The sequence below is a fragment of the Mchenga conophoros genome, linkage group LG23 (assembly GCF_057382185.1).
Source record: "Mchenga conophoros isolate Kocher_MC1m ecotype Shallow Benthic linkage group LG23, M_conophoros_male_GT1.1, whole genome shotgun sequence".
NCBI classification, from domain to species: domain Eukaryota; kingdom Metazoa; phylum Chordata; class Actinopteri; order Cichliformes; family Cichlidae; genus Mchenga; species Mchenga conophoros.
The window spans coordinates 29,553,452-29,569,840 of NC_140547.1; the positions used below are offsets into that span (position 1 = coordinate 29,553,452).

Genomic DNA, 16,389 nt, shown 5'->3' on the forward strand with positions numbered 1-16,389 from the left:
TTGCAAAAGCATCATATCATTTCAGCAACATCTCAATTATTTCCACAAACCTTGAATTATGTATGATATATGATGACATGTCATGTTGCCTGGCAGCCACCTAACAGTGGACTAAAGTCAGAGACCAAACATTACTGTAGCATGAGCATGGACCAGTCATTTAGTAAATGCACATTAAAAAATGTCCAAAGCAAATGTGCAGTGCTTTTTTTAAACAGGAGAAGAATGAATATATGTTATTTTAATTGATATAATAGTTTTAACGTATTTTCTTTGAAAGAAATTCTGCTTTTCCTTCTATTAACAAATTATAGCTGAAAATAGCTCTCTTTTTAGTAAGTGTCCAGCAGATTTGGGAATTATTATGAACTGTGGACCCATGAACTGAACCATTTGAAGGAAAATAAATGAGATAAAATAAATAGATACAGGAGTTTTAAAGGTTAGTAATTATCAGGTGGTGTCTGCTACACGTAGGACCTCAGGTTTCACTAAAGTCTTTAATATTTCCAGTGAAATGATCTCTTTTCTCACAGCTGGAACAAACATGCACATTAGTTGAAAATGAATCATTTTTGTAGCTAGAGATGAAAATCAGGTATCCGTCTTTAAGGCACTAATGAAAGTAAAGCTGTTCCCTGATGCCCGCAGGTGTGGCTGGATCTTTTGAAGCCGACACTGAAGCAGATCAGACGTAAGTCACTCTCAGATCCCATCCCGTCTTTCATCCTTCAAACGCCTCTGTGCTTCAAACTAAAACACAAATCCAAACTCTTCTTAACTCAGACATTAGACACTCCCACTAATAGTAGTAAACGGATATTTCCTCTGCAGCCTTTCTGCATCTCTCCACTCTGTCTCGTTCTTCCTAACCACATCCCGTTATTTCCCTCCTCCAGGGCCTAAAAACACCATCCTTCGTTTTGTGGTGAAGTTCTTCCCTCCTGACCACACGCAGCTCTTGGAGGAGCTGACTCGGTAGGTCTTCCACGCACAGAAACCACACCTATCTGAAGAAGAAGCTCCCAAATTAAAAGACATGCTGTTCAGCATTTGGTTTCCTGTCTGGTCAGCGTGATTTCAGTCCTTCACCAGGAATTTTTAAGGACAATTTATGATTTACAGCTGCATCCAAACATGAGGCAGAAGTCTTGTATATTTCTTGTTGTCTGCCTGTTGTTGTTTTTGGTCAGACCCTTAGCATTTATAACACATTTATATGCCTGACATCAAATAAGCCGTTTTGTCTTTTCTGGACCCAAACATATTTTTGTCATCTGGGAACAAGGCTCAATAAACCTTCTGGTATTCCAAGCCAGCTGAAAGGAAGTCAAAGAAGATGAATGGTCTGACCACTTCTGGCCTTTTAATCATAGTTTAACCCTGGAAGATCCATTTTATCTGGAAAACCAATCTCTTTTTTTTGGTCCTGATTCCCACCTATTCCCTCTGTCCTTTGCTTAAAAAGTGTAGCGTTATCTGCAGACCATCAAGTCCACCTTCTTGTTTAGTTTAGTGTGACGGAGCCTAGCGGGACCCTTCTGGACTGTTTCTGTTTGTCGGAGCTGATTTAGGACACACGCAGAAATTCTCGGTCACTTGGCTAAAACATAAATAGGACAATTATCTGACCTTCCACATTTTTCCCATGGTGCTGACACTCCTACAGCCACCCAGCTGGGCTCAACCCTCTCGAGGCAGGCGTTGCCGATTTGCAACAGTTAAAAACTAACAACCTGATTACCCCACATACATATTTTATGAGGTTTTTTTACTCAGAAGTACCACTGCAGGACTTGGTTGTGCATTAGCAACAAAAAGTTTAATTTGAGCCTGAGCGGGTTAATTTGAGATGATGGCAAATCAGGAAGCACTAAAGTTACCTGTAGAAATAAAGTTATAGTTATACCCACTGTAGTGAAATCCTACATCTTACTATTGATTCCTGTCTCCAGCTCACTGTAGATAAAAGTAGGAGAGATTATTCCACTGACCTCATATCATCTCTGATTGTGTCAGTGGACGAACATGAAGTAGACACATAGTTGTTTCTTTTCCCCTTTTGTTTGGCTCCCACAGTGTTGCCGCTGTCAGTGTTTCCTTTGATGAGTAATGTAAGCACAGATGGAAGAAAGGCTTCCTTATGTGTATATCAAGCTGTTAACCTCCTATTAGCTGCTGATTACTGAATCTTCACCCCCAACCGGTTGTGTGACATTTATGTTTTTGGTGCTGTATAAACCAGAGCACTCGAGAGAGCATATCAACAACAACAAAAGCTTTGACCTTGGGTGCTAACAAAAAGGTCAAGGTCTAATGCTTAGTCAACCTTGGTCATCATGACCCCTGAAGCCTTGTGTATTCTTGTGAAGTTTGAAGACAATCCATGGAAAGATTGTGGGTAGTATAAAGTTTTTACTTATCCAGTAGTTACTAGTACCTACCATCACAAGTGATCTGCTCGTGATGGTAGGTACTAGTAAAACGTATGACGCCTTTTGTATGGCCTGTTTTAACAACGTGCTAACCTTATTTACAATCAATATTGTATGGATGTAATAATGGTGCTAAAGATACAGAGGGCTGTACCTTATGTACCTTCTCTTTTCAGGGGGTGAGAATAAAATTGAATTGAAATCAGAAATGGGATCTGCTCCCAATAACAGTGCTACTCCAGTATGGTCAAGGCCGCTGGATTGACCTGATGTTTTTCAGTCTAAATAAGTGCAGCTTTCTTGTGTAATAACATTCTGCACTGAAAGCCTCATTAACTTTGCTAGCGAGGTAATCACGCAGCAAAACAGTTGAATTGGATTTTACATTAAAAGGTGCCTCAGATCATTGATCACACTCTCACATGGATTCACTCTGAATGCAGTCAACTGTTTGCCCACATACAGTGAATAGAAAGGCAGCGAATCAGGTTTAAAGGTTGTGGGAGATGAACATGCGGACCTTGAATACTTTTTCCGGTGATGCCGTTTACATTGAATTCTGGCGTGCTCCTACAGGGTGATGTTGCCTACAGGCTTTTTTCCTTTTATTAAGCCTCCCACTGTCGTTGTTGGGCTTTCTTAATTAAAATGTGACATCACAGCCCGGCAGCATGTGCATACACGGGTGCACATGCTTGTGCCTGTGACTCTCATTAAGCCCTCATCATGGCGTAAGTAGCCGCCTGTATAATGATTAACAAAACCCGCAATTAGGGTCAGTTTAAAGGCAGTAGATGCAAAGCAGCGGGCATACACAGGGTTTCTCTCTAAATGCCATCACTTTAATGGTTATGAGATTGGCTCTAACATTGTAAGTTGCTGCGTTTATGGAGTGTGCATTAACCCCTGTAACCTTTCCCCAAACTTCTGTTTTTCATCTTCCTTTTCCTCCATCCCCACAATCTTTCTATTTTTTTGTTTGTTTGTTTATTTTTCCTCCAGGTATCTGTTTGCTCTACAGATTAAACGCGACCTGGCCTGTGGTCGTCTGATCTGCAACGACACGAGCGCCGCTCTCATGGTCTCCCACATTATTCAGTGTGAGTTTTAACACGAAAAGTATTCAAGAATCTGATGTTTGGAAGGCGCTGAAGCACACAAACGAGTCCCTTTTTAGATGATTTTGACATGCTGTGAATGTCATCAAATCATAACAGCAGTCGATGACTGGAAAACAATTAATTAAAATATGCAGAGGTTGTTGAGGTTCCTTTTTGCCTTCACAGTTCAGGGTAATCATTAATAATCACAGCAACTGTATTGATTCGTATAACTTTAATTTTTAATTTGCATCAGTGTAGGGGGGGGGGGGGAAGAAGAAATTAAAATCCATGCTTTGCAAAAAGCATGTATGCAAATTAAACGGGAATAAATTAAACTTGAGCCTGAACGTAATTTGATGTCTGAGAGCTGTCGGACCGAATAAAAAGGCAGAAATCTGCACACTGGTTACTTGGCGGCACGGTGGCACGGTGGTTAGCACTGTTGCTGCACAGCAAGAAGGTCCTGAGTTCAATTCCACCATCAGGCCGGGGTCTTTCTGTGTGGAGTTTGCATGTTCTCCCTGTGTTTGCGTGGGTTCCCTCCGGTTACTCCGGCTTCCTCCCACTGTCCAAAGACATGCAGCTTGTGGGGATAGGTTAATTGGATAATACAAATTGTCACTAGGTATGAATGTGAGTGCGAATGGTTGTCTGTCCCTGTGTGTTGGCCCTGCGACAGACTGGCGACCTGTCCAGGGTGTACCCTGCCTCTCGCCCTATGACAGCTGGGATAGGCTCCAGTGCCCCCCGCGACCCTGAAAAGGATAAGTGGAAGCGAATCGATGGATGGTTACTTGGGTTATTCATTAACGCTTTAGCAGCAAAGTGGGTGGAAGTGATGAAGCCTTTCAAGGCAGGAAAGAGCACTCTTGTTACTCACAGCTTCCTTTCGTTCATCACATGACAGATGCCAGGCTAAAGGCCATTGTGCCACCCAGTAAATGCCTTTCATGTTGAGAGGTGTTGGATTCTTCACCGTCTCTGAAGTCATCAGCTATCCTTTGGTGCCTCCAGGACAACTGCTGATATTTTGGGGCTTTCGCTGTCATCTGTCAATGAGTACACATTGACAGTCTGCTCATCATCAGACAGTAGCTGACTGCATTTCACCAGATATGGCCCCTCTTGCTTGCTTAAATCTGAGGGGTCAGTTGCCTGCAGATACTGCATATTCATATGCAGATAGCTTTTAATAGTTACTAAAATTTCCTTGTCTGAAAAGATCTTTGGCCTCTGTGAAGGTTCTATTATAATGTAAATGCTTTGCTTATGTAGATGACTGACTGTAAATCAACAGATTCATTACAGAGATTCCCTGTGGGGGTAATTTCAGCACCACTTACTGTGTTTTATACCAAGTAAATGACAACGAACATAAATACAAAACAGCCTCCTTCAACACTTACAGTAATACCAACGGGAACCACCATAGCATTACAATCTCAATCACCTCTCATTTATAATTGTAAGCGTTATAGTTGAATGAAGTGTGAGCATGTGGTCGTCTACAGGATGCAGACTTTATGGTCGCGATTCGTCACAACGACCATTGTACCTCAGCTCTGTAAATGGAGGATATAGGATCTTGACTCCGTCTTTCAGATGCTGCTAAGGTACAGCGCTGTATACTGAAGGATATTGCTCAGTTGTCATAGCAACTGTCAGTGCTCAGCCCGTATGTGCACCTGCAGGCAGTACAGTATATGGGGGTGCTGCTGGTATAAAACAGATGGGGACGCATGCATCAGCACACTTCATCTACAACAGAGTTGCCAAGGTTGGTTTGTGGATGAGGAAAAGGCCTTTTAACTCTTTTTTTTTCCTCAACACTCTGCATCTTTATTTTAATCAGCTCCTAACCTTCCTCGTCCTCACTTTAAATAAATATCCATTTTCTTTTCCCTCCACCAGCTGAGATCGGAGACTTCGATGAGACCCAGAGCTGGCAGCACCTCCTTCACAATAAGTATCTGCCCGACCAAGACGCCATTAGAGACGAGATCATAGACTGCCACCGCGAGCATGTGTGAGTTATCTCGTGTGCACGTCCACACATGGATTGCTTATTAGATGTGGGTTCCAGTGAATTCAGGGTTTTCTCTATGCTTTGTGGGAATCAGCATGGGTTTAATCTGCACAGTGTCAAAAAAATGGCAACCAATGTAGGTTTTCAGCCCCTCCCAGTAACTTGAATGGGATTCAAACCCCACTCTCCCATGTGGAAGTCGTGTACACACCCGGCTACTCTACCATGTCTTACTAACTTCATAGCCTTCATGCTCTCTTACTCTATACTTTGCCGGCCTGAGATGTGGGGCAGTAACAATAAAAGTGCCCAAGTTAAATAAGGAGACTAAGAAGAAAAAACAAAACAAAACAGTTATTATCAATAAAATGAAAGCAGGCAGAACACCTGCTGTTACCATCAAAAACAAGGAAATATGGGTTAAAACAACTAAAGAGTAACCCGATTGCTGATTGGAGTAGACTATTAGGAGTAGTATCTAAGTCAGGAGAGAGCGCATGAGGCTCAGACGGGGCCCTGCAAGTTCAGCATCCCCAGGGTATCTTCCTGTAATACATCTTCACTTATCAGCAATCAGGTTAAGCAGTCACACAGAAGTGGTTATCAGATGGATAAGCAGATAACACAGGGGTTCGTCATTTAAGCCGGTCACATTAAAGTGCATTGGCAGCATTTGACAAATTGCAAGCATGCGTCTGAGAGCAACCTAAGTTAAATACAATTTTAAAAAGCAAATTCAACCATATGTGTATAGACTGCACGCTAATTTGATATAGTGTCTATTACTACAAATACATGGCCTGTTTCAGGATCGGATATTAACACACTATTAGTATTAGACCCTAAAATTATTGTAAGTTGAAATTAAATAAAGTTGCATCAGGAAAACACAAACACATGGAAAAACCTTAGACCCTCCTACTGTCCTTTCACAGCTCTGAGAGATTTTCCAGGAAGTGATGCTGTTTTCCAGAGAATTGATTAGTGAGTAGGCAGTGATGTCATGCCTGATGAGCTCTTATCTGGAACATAACCTGTTTCTGAGCCGGTTAATTTTCAGGTTTGCCTTTAGGTCATCTAAAAAACAATCAAGTCTCCTTATGAATCAATTATTTTACTAGAAGATCAAACTACTTGAGTTACAAAATTCTGGCAAATAATGGTTATCATGATCCTTAATGTTTCTTCCTCTCTTCACGTTTCCCTTTCCCACCGGATCATGATTGACTTCCAACATAGCTGCATTTTCTGAAATTAATATAAAGGATTTAAAATCTGATCAGCTTTGGTGGATTAAGTGAACACAGTTCTGTGTATACATGATTCATGGGGGGAGGAAGCCTTTAGTAATCACAAACATAAACTCCACCAGTTTCACAGTATGTTAGCATGAATGTCAAGAGGTTATTAACAATCAGGTCATTCTAACAGTACCAAAGCAGCACTGTTTACCTGCAAACAGCAAGATTATCCTTGCTTAGAAAACAATACTGAGCTGAGGTACAGATCAGTTTCTAGGTGGCAAGCTCAGAGGTGTCAGGAGAGATATGTTTGTCATATATAAACACACACCAAGCTCGCATAATTCCAGTCTGCAATGCAAAGATATTTATCTGTTTATTCAAATATACACCCCCCAAACACACACCCATAAGTCTCCCTCCTGCAGAGAGGTTTATCTTCTAACCACAACAGCCAGCACACACTCACATTCACACACTTCTAAATCTCTCCCCTGCAGAGCTGGCTATCTGCAAACATACCACTTGGCACTCCTACTGTGCCCCTGGGACCACACACACAGACACACACACATCATGTATTTCATTTCCATGCTGCTGGCAGCAAATAAATAAATGAGATTCTTTTCTGGACATGCAAAACCCTCCCTTAACCACCAATAATGTATGAAGCGCCTTGAGGCGACTTTTGTTGTGATTTGGCGCTATATAAATAAAATTGAATTGAATTGAATAAGAGCTGAAAAACAAACTTGTTGATCATCAGTCACCGTCACACCGTGCACCGCACACCCGTTCTCCCCTCACCCTCCTCTCCGCCTTGCCTCCCTTCAATCCTTCACCCTCCCCTTAGCCGACACAGGAAGGAAATGGCCAATTCAGCCGCTTATACAGGAAACAGGAAGCTATTTTCAGATTTTGTGAGGAAACAAACTTTGTGTGGATTTTGTGGCTGATTTCTTCCTCCCCGCTGTGGGTGCCGCAGTGTATTTTAAGGCTGACCCATGTTTTTAAATTCTCAGTATACCCCCTGAGATGCACAGTTTAAGCTGTGACTCATTACCTCTTGGTTAGAGGAATTGATTTTCTTACACACTGAGAGCAAGTCTTGAACACTAACTAAGACGAATGGCTTAAATGAGCTGCTGATTGATCGCTGATAGTTTGATGCATCTCTCTTCTCCACAGCGGGCAGACGCCGGCAGAGTCGGACTATCAGCTGCTTGAAATCGCACGGCGGTTAGAGATGTATGGTGTTCGCTTACACCCGGCGAAGGACCGCGAGGGTACTAAACTCAGCCTGGCTGTAGCAAACAGTGGGGTACTGGTTTTCCAGGTAAAATCTTCAATAAGTAGGGGCCATAAAAGGTTTTTGGGGCTTGGGTGGGGCAGTTGGCTAAAAATTGATATTTTCTAGGTGAACACCAACGGTTTTTCGACACACATTAACAAGGCTGACAAATATGTTTTGTATGAGTTGTAAATGCTTTAGATATTTTATAGAAGAAAGAAGGAAGGGAGTCTTAGTCTTAGTATCATAGTATCCTCAACTCAAGGTGGAAGGTTTTCTCCACTGACAACACCGAGATATTTGGCACAGCAATTAACAGATGGTGGTTGCTGCTGCTCGGCTGCAGTTCAGGCAGTTTTTTTAATGGTGCTCTGACCTGACACTCTCAAACATAACACACAAAACATGCCATAGAACAGTGGATGCACTCTCTTTTGACCAGGCTGACCCCAATTAAGTCCAGTCTGCGCTGTTTCACTGCCCTGATTTTTTTTTTTTTTGCCACATCTTCAAAGAGTGCTGAGATCTTTTAAAATTTGGCTGATATGACAAATTGATTAATTGGTTCCTGACGTTTTGTGGTAAGCCTCCACCCAACTCATCTGGTAAGGAATGTACCGCCTGGTAGTTTTGGGTTTGTTTTCAATTTTGCTTGTGCTGTCTTAACTGATTCTGATTTTTCTGTATTCAGGGGAACACAAAAATTAACTCTTTCAACTGGTCCAAGATCCGTAAACTCAGCTTCAAACGTAAAAGGTTCCTAATCAAGCTTAGAGCCGACCCCACTGTAAGTTCATGCGACGTTTCCTTTCTTTTCTTGCCTCGCCTTTTCTCTTTCTGCTTTCTGTGCTTATATTTGTTGCTGTATCCTCCCAGCAGAATGCCCACCATGACACGCTGGAGTTTGCCATGGCCAGCAGGGACTGCTGTAAGGTTTTCTGGAAGATCTGTGTCGAGTACCATGCCTTCTTCAGACTCTTTGAGGAGCCCAAACCAAAACCCAAGCCCATCCTCTTCACCCGAGGATCCTCATTCCGGTTCAGGTAAGAAGAGGAAAGAAAAAAGAGACTGAAAGTGAACTCCTCTTTTTAAAATATTTTGGTTTCGTATCAACTGGTCTTCTTTCCGTGTCCTCTACCTGCAGTGGTCGAACCCAGAAGCAAATCATTGATTACGTTAAAGACTCCGAGCCCAAGAAAGTTCCATTTGAAAGGTGTAGTGTTCCTCCTTCGTTTTACCAAGACTGAGCCAAGCTACTGAAGTTAAATGTAATCAAATTTCTCGGTCGCTGATTAGTCGTATATGGTATAATCTCATCTGTTTCCCTGCTTTTTTTTTTTTCAGGAAGCACAGTAAGATCCTGTCCAACAGCAGCATATCCCCTCAGTCTGCCTCCACAAGATCACATGTGCCAAAAGAGGTAATGCGAGCTTAAAACTTTTCTAGAAACCCATTATTAATGACACCCACAACCATTAGCAGGTTAGTGTTTATGCAAAAAAGCATGAGCCAAAACTGCGCATACAAAACTACACTGCACTGTTATATTGTGCTATTGCATGCACAATATCTCCAGGATGTTTCGTCTGAGATCGGAGGTCAAAATTAGGCACGTATAGTTGAGGCAGTTAGTCTTTGTTGCATTACTTGAAAAACATGTTTGCGTTTTTATATCCATTTCTGGCCTTTGACAAAGTAGTGTATTCTATGCTTGAATTAGGTTGTTTTTTGTTTGTTTTTTAATTTGGCAGTCCTGGTATTTTTACTTTAGTGTAAGATCAGAAACTCTTTGGGAAACCAAGCTGAACAATACCCACATGCTTCCTGTTGGCTAACATTGCTTTACCTGGTAACAAAGCTATTTCCCAAAGCTTAGCTAGCGGGCTAACTTTAGCTTGCTTGGTGTTGGAGTTCTGTTTGTGTTAGGAGCTGGTCGTTACTGATGAGAAAGTAGCAGTATGTTATAAAAAGTATAAAATAACTGCTTACCGTTTTAGTTTAACAATAACTAAAGTAACTAAACCTTGTAACTCTTCAGGAACTGCACAATACTGTCACATAATTAAACTGACAAATATTTTATTTTCTGCCTGGGATGTTGTATCTTTGGCCAAGCTTTTTAATCAGCTGCTTAAAGCCCTGCTTTTCCAACACATAACCCCCACCGTAAAATCCATGGGTGCTTGGAGTTATTGGTTGGCATTACGTTCACACTTCATGCTGCTAGCATATCCTGCTATCTTTGCCTCAATGAGCAATATGAGTTTCTTTTACACTTTCAGCAGGAATAGTTTTCTTGCATATCAAAGTACTGTGTTTTGTGAGAGGTTGTTGAAGTAGCTCCGTATTTAGGTACTAAATCAACATTGGGGGCTGACATTGGCTCTCACTCTTAGACATGCTCAGGCTTGTCTTGTCTGAATTATCCTTCAGTCTATGCCATAACCTGATGGGCACCTCCTGAGAAATCTAACTACATGTCAGGTTAACTCAACCCACAAGTGTTTTGAATTAATCAGTGAGAAAGAATAATAGTCATAGCGTAAATGTATGGACTCAGAAATGTCAACTACCAAAATAGTGTGAGGGAAAGTACAGTAGAAAACCAGAGGGAGAAATATGTTTACCTTTACTTGGAACTGCATTAGAAAACGCCGAAACACAACCACACGATAATTAACAAGCTTTTTTTTTCTTCTTCTTTTTTTAAAAATCACTCCTCAGCATCTTTGTTTACATCTGGAGCTGTGATTACAAAGCTTGTGTACCCATGCCGTTCCAGGGAGTGAAAATGTGTAACTGAGTGCTTGCTCTAAGGCTGTCCCTGTAATAGAGCCCAAATAAATAACAGTTTTATCCTTTATTATTCCCCCCTTTTAACCTTTCATTCCATCTTCACTCCATGTTCTGTCTTTTCTCCCCTCTTGTTATTTGCAGAGTGCCACGTCGATCCCGTTAGCAGACCAGCCTGACTCAGACAGATTGAGCCATCTGGCTGTACCTAATGGTTCGGAGGAGCCACAGGCGGTCACGCCCCCCACCAACGGTCTTCATGGCCTAACGGCAGCGCCTGGCTCAGACCCGACTCAGCCCCGACAGAACCACCACGTTGCGGGATCAGTACTGGACCAGCAGCTCCTCAACCCAGGTCCATCCTGCAGGGCAAACAAAGGCAGCAGCTCTTCTATTCCTTACATAGACTGCAGCGACATAGACAGTGAATGTGATGTGACAAAGAACAACAGGGCTACCCGGGGTCACAGCAATGCAAATGACAGCAATGAGGATGAGCCTTGTGCTTATAGTAGGCACTTGGGTAGTCCTGGTCGAAATGGGGGGCAAGCTGGGAGGCTGTTTGGGGCTGTTAATGGGTTCTATCACACCAATCACCAAGGGCTGATGCAGCAGGGTATGGTGGGGAAGCAGCAGCAAAGCATGCAGGGTAACAGGAACACTGTAAATCAGTCTCCTGTGTGTAACAAGTTTAATGTGAGTCACGAGCTAACAGATGAGGACGTTTTGACAAATGGGCGTCTCCCGCTCCACAGCACGCTGTTAGATGAGATCTTTCAGGGGCGAGACAAGCGAGGTGCAGTGTTGGGTCGTCCATTAGGAACCGGGACACGCAGTCAGTGCTCCAGCCCGGTGATCAGCAGCTTCCATCACCGCACAAACTCACTCAGTCACTCAGAGATGACAAACGGTCACAGTCAGCCACGTTCAGCTTCGCGGTGGGATGACGGCGGGCATTATTTCAGTAAACGTCCTGGAGCGCTCCCTGTGGAGACTCCCACGGTCCCGCCATCATCCCATCCACAAAACCACTATGGCAGCTACTCCCCGATCGCCTCAAACCGCACTTCGCCAAATCTGGCTAAACCGTACTACAACAACAATAACATGAGGAACCGCTCTGACACTGACCCATTCATTCTCAGCCAGCTGACATCGACACCCATCAACCACCGCAATCGCTCTGGGCTGCACGCCAAAACTCCTGGCTCTGCCCCACTGGAGCGTAGAATGATGATGACCAACGGCAATGACAGGAACCTCCTGGTTCCTGGTCAGCCACGGTCCAATACGGTGCAGCGGATGTTCGGGCGTCAGGGAAAGCCCGGCAGCAGCCCGTCTAATAACAAATACAACACTCTAAACCAGCCGGTCCAAATGATCGACGGGTCTACTAGCAGCGGCACAGACACCAGCGACACAGAGTCAGACACGGGCAGCAGTGCGTACAGCCAGCCCTTAATGTACGGCAACCCGGCCGCCGTCAGCTCCATGATTTCGGTTAACTCAAACGGCACATCCCCGCTCTCTCACACCAAGTTCTCTTTCGGGAGTTTGCAGTTGGAGGAGGGTGGCGACGGTGTGGAGGAAGAGGAAGGGTGTTACCGCTTTAATGAGGAAGACATAGGCGGTCGGGTTTTTAGCTGTTGAGCGAGCATGAGTGGGCAAAAGGAAAAAAACAACGTGTTAATTTAGTGTGTTACAGATAAACAGATGTTTAAAGTAGTCTTTTTCTTCTTAGAGACAGCTTTGTCTTCCTGCTACACTGACGAGCACCGAAATAGAAGGAAAACACTATGGTTGATTGCGGTGCTTTTACACATTTTATAGTCAAGCACGCTTTACGCACAGGGTCTAACGTATTTTCTGGAGCGTAAACATAGGGCAAGATGTGTGTTTTCTAATGGCGAATTGAATCTTTAATAACATCTGTTTTTTCTAAACTCCTTTTTTAAAATTACGTATGCAGATTTCTTAGTAAGCTGCTAGCTGACACTTTTGTGAGCCAGCCAGCTCTTTGTATAAAAAGAAAGGTAAAATAATGAGCATACATTTGGTAAAAGCTTCCTCACAACGTGCCATAACTCAGAAACGTTTATATTCACTGTAGTTGAATGTGCAGAAGGAAATGTTTCATAGAAAGTTCGAGGAAAACCTTGACGTTTTCAAAAAATTCTTGTTCACTTCACACTTTACTTGTTAGCATTTGCCACATTGTTGAGAATTAAGACATTTTTTTCTTATTTGTGGGACATTAAGGTGTAGAAGTGTGTGAAGAGTTTTTTTCTTTTTGGTAGTAAATGTGATACTTGATTGGACTTTCTAAAAGCTGTCAAGCTCAGCAGATTTTCTGCCTTTCTGTGGCATTATACACCCATTTTGTAGTTATAGTGTAGCTTTTTTCTCTAAATCAGACTGTCTGGTGCAATAGATGGACTTTGAGGTAATAGCTGAAGTTCATAAATGGATTTGATAGGATGCTAGGAGGGGAGACTTCTGTACAGTTGGTCTGATCCCCTTTAACTGTACAGTGTATTTGATTTAGTTAGTAGATTGAATTGTACTTGGAGTGTTACACTTTGGGAAAAGTGTGTTTTCTATGTGAGTTACTGGGATCTGCCAGAGGAGGAAAATAGCCGACTGCTGTTGTTCCTGTCTTCTGAGCAATTTTTCATGCATTCAGTTCATTTGTCTGTCTGTCGTGGGTGATCTGCATGGTATTCTGGATATTTGCGGTCATGACTTTTTGTATTTAGACCAATTGAAGTAGTTTTGCATCAATTTTAGGGAAACCCTAATCTTTTATATCTGTGTTTTCTAGCTGAAGCTCCATTTGTCTCTACATTTCAACACTTATGCTACTTCAGCTGGCTGGTGATGGGTTTAGGGGGATTTCTTCAGCCTTTATTTCTTTCTATGGTTATGCTTTCTCTTTCTGTCACGGTTTATATGCACATAATCAGCGGTAATCAAACACACCGACCGCCATCCTCGTCCTGCTTTGCTCGGCTTGGCTCCAGGCATGCGCTGCAACCACAAACAGAGGTAACCCTGTTATCTTTCACCTCTCTGGATGCTGTTTTCTGCTGGTGAAGGCTTCCCATCTCCATCTCTGTCATTGGCTGCTCCACTACAGCACGCTGAATTGGATCAAACTGAAGTGAATTAAAGTGTGGGCTTCTCTTGAGACATGCAGGAAATGTTTGAATGTCCCATAAACTAAATCAGTACAAAAATAAGCCAACCTGTTGAGTATCAGTTGAAATTACTTTAAAGATCAACACAAGGAGCTTTTGTTTAGATGTCATGTTTCAGCACTGTCATCCAGATGGACTGAGTAAGCAAAAATTGCATTAAATGGTATTAAGTCAGTGTCTTAGCTTGCTCATTCTCATTCTGGTTTGGTTCTTCTTGCATATTACAGTCTTTTTGCACCTAAATTGTAGCACAACAAACGCAAACACAAACAGTACTGTTGGTAGATTCAGTTTCAGGAAGCTGAACTGTTTTGCTGATATCGGGGGTTCAAGTTACAAGGTGGCTTAATTTGGACTGAATGTCGTCAAGATTCTATCAGCTTCCAAGGTTGAATGACCTTTTGTTTCCTGCTGCCTCTACCTGAATCAAATGTTCATGATTCACTCTTTGTAAATGTTTGTTTTTAAGCATGTTCTCGCTTCTTTTTTTTTGTTGTTATTTCAAGGGGTTGAAAAAAAGTCTTTCAGCACTGTTTTCTCACCATTTCACTTTCTGTACTGTAAATGCATGTTAACCAGGTGAAGGATGTTGCTGCTCTCTGTCACTCAACTCTGTTTTTGCTCCCTGTGTCACGCTGTGTTTCTGTCGTGGGGCTTAAACTGGATCCAGATGTGTGAGGGTGCAGTTTAACACAATCCTAACAACAACCCTATAGCTTTGCAGGCTTCTAGACTCAGATACTTCTTACTGCAGTTTATAGCCCTTTTTTGTTGTTGTTATTGTTGTTGTTGTTGTTGCTCCTTGCTCATGATTTCTCAACTGCACTGTTTTGTTTTTAAATATTTAGAAACCATTCGTACCCATTGCGGTTTCCTCACCAAGCATGAGGACAAAACAAGGCTGACTCAACTCCAGTGCTCTTTTAACGGAGACTGAGAGGGCGAAGGTAGACAGACACAAGTAACGTTCAGCTTAAAGCATAATGCAAGTGCAAGTGCAAAAATAAAGATATCTTTGAGAGATATTGGCATTTTATTTTTTAAGGTATGAAAGTCAGAGTATTGTGAGAAGTTATTCACATGCATACACTGGAATACTGGGGTTGAGTCCAGCTTGTCTTTAGTCTCGCTGCCTGTCAACAAGTAGCACTTGAAGCCAGTCACTTCCACTGAAGCTTGTTTTTGTAGTTTTAATATAAAGTAGATGCAGTAAAAGACTGATTGATTGATATTTTGTTTATTTATGGAATTAATTGCAGCCAAATTTGGTTAATTTGACTGATTAATTTAAAATGAAAGGTAAACTACCTTGTAGCTTTTTTTGGCGATTATATATACATATATATACACACTGTGATGATATCAGGTTGCATCACGAAATAGTTTGAAACTTTTGGAAATATTTGATGTCTTTCTGAAAGCTAAAGATTTATATATGTTGAAAATATGAAGCTACAGCCAGTGGCAAGTTAGCTTAGCTTAGCAAAAAACATACCCCATATCTCTGTCTAAAAGTGACAAAGTCCACTTGTTAGCAACTGTAAAGTTTAGAAAATAACTTGACAGGTTGCGGTTTTGTAGGGATTTTCTCACTTGTTGCTAACTAAGCTAAGCTAACTTAAGCTGAGTTCATAGTCAGTCTTCTTATTTAAGTCTGAGCAAGAAAGCAACCATATTTTCAAAGTGTTTCTTAAATTTAGATTATTAAAATGGTATACAAGGGTACTGCTGCGTCACTTGATCCTTTAATCTTTTTCTTTTTACATGATTTTGTTTAAAAGGTGTAAACCACTTGTTTGCTGTTCTTTTAAAGTTAAAGTGGAGACCTTGGTGGCAGTTGGGGTTTGCATGTTTTCTATTTATTTGTTCATTTTAATGACTGTAGCATGCTTTGAAATTATAAATACTGAACATGCATCCATTCTAGTCAAAGATCTGCATAAGCATCTTTACAAATTAACATGCTGATTTTGAATGGACTAAAGCTGCATTGACTCACTGTTTTTTCTGTCTCTGCTGTAACACTTTGTATTCCTCCGCACCTGTCCTTTTTTTTTTTTTTTTAATTTTCATCACTAAGCACCTTCTGAATCTTTTTTTGGTGACTTCTCTGAGGCCCCCTTCCCCCATTTTCCCTTTAATCTCTCTTTTTAACACTGTAACTGATTATGTGAACTAGTGTCAATAAACAAAAAAATGATGACGTTTGTCAGAAGAAAAGGGACTTGGGAATTTCTTTAGAACAAACAGGTGCTGAACTGCCGTGCCCCTCACACACCCACCTATATACCCTCCGCCTGCTC

At 41.9% G+C, this 16,389-nt stretch overlaps 1 protein-coding gene across 3 annotated transcripts in view; it reads left to right on the plus strand.

Annotated features, from left to right (window-relative positions):
* LOC146547579 (FERM, ARHGEF and pleckstrin domain-containing protein 1-like) overlaps positions 1-16,389 on the plus strand; it is a 69,924-nt gene that overhangs the window by 36,783 nt on the left and 16,752 nt on the right. For 2 of the 3 annotated variants that reach the window (XM_085266148.1, XM_085266151.1), the window contains exons 4-13: positions 652-694; positions 900-978; positions 3,438-3,535; positions 5,450-5,564; positions 7,994-8,141; positions 8,788-8,883; positions 8,973-9,139; positions 9,241-9,309; positions 9,441-9,516; positions 11,034-11,244. In XM_085266148.1, coding sequence (XP_085122274.1) covers positions 652-694; positions 900-978; positions 3,438-3,535; positions 5,450-5,564; positions 7,994-8,141; positions 8,788-8,883; positions 8,973-9,139; positions 9,241-9,309; positions 9,441-9,516; positions 11,034-11,244 — 1,102 coding nt within the window. The remainder of the gene's footprint in view (positions 1-651; positions 695-899; positions 979-3,437; positions 3,536-5,449; positions 5,565-7,993; positions 8,142-8,787; positions 8,884-8,972; positions 9,140-9,240; positions 9,310-9,440; positions 9,517-11,033; positions 11,245-16,389) is intronic. The other variant, XM_085266149.1, reaches the window with a different exon arrangement.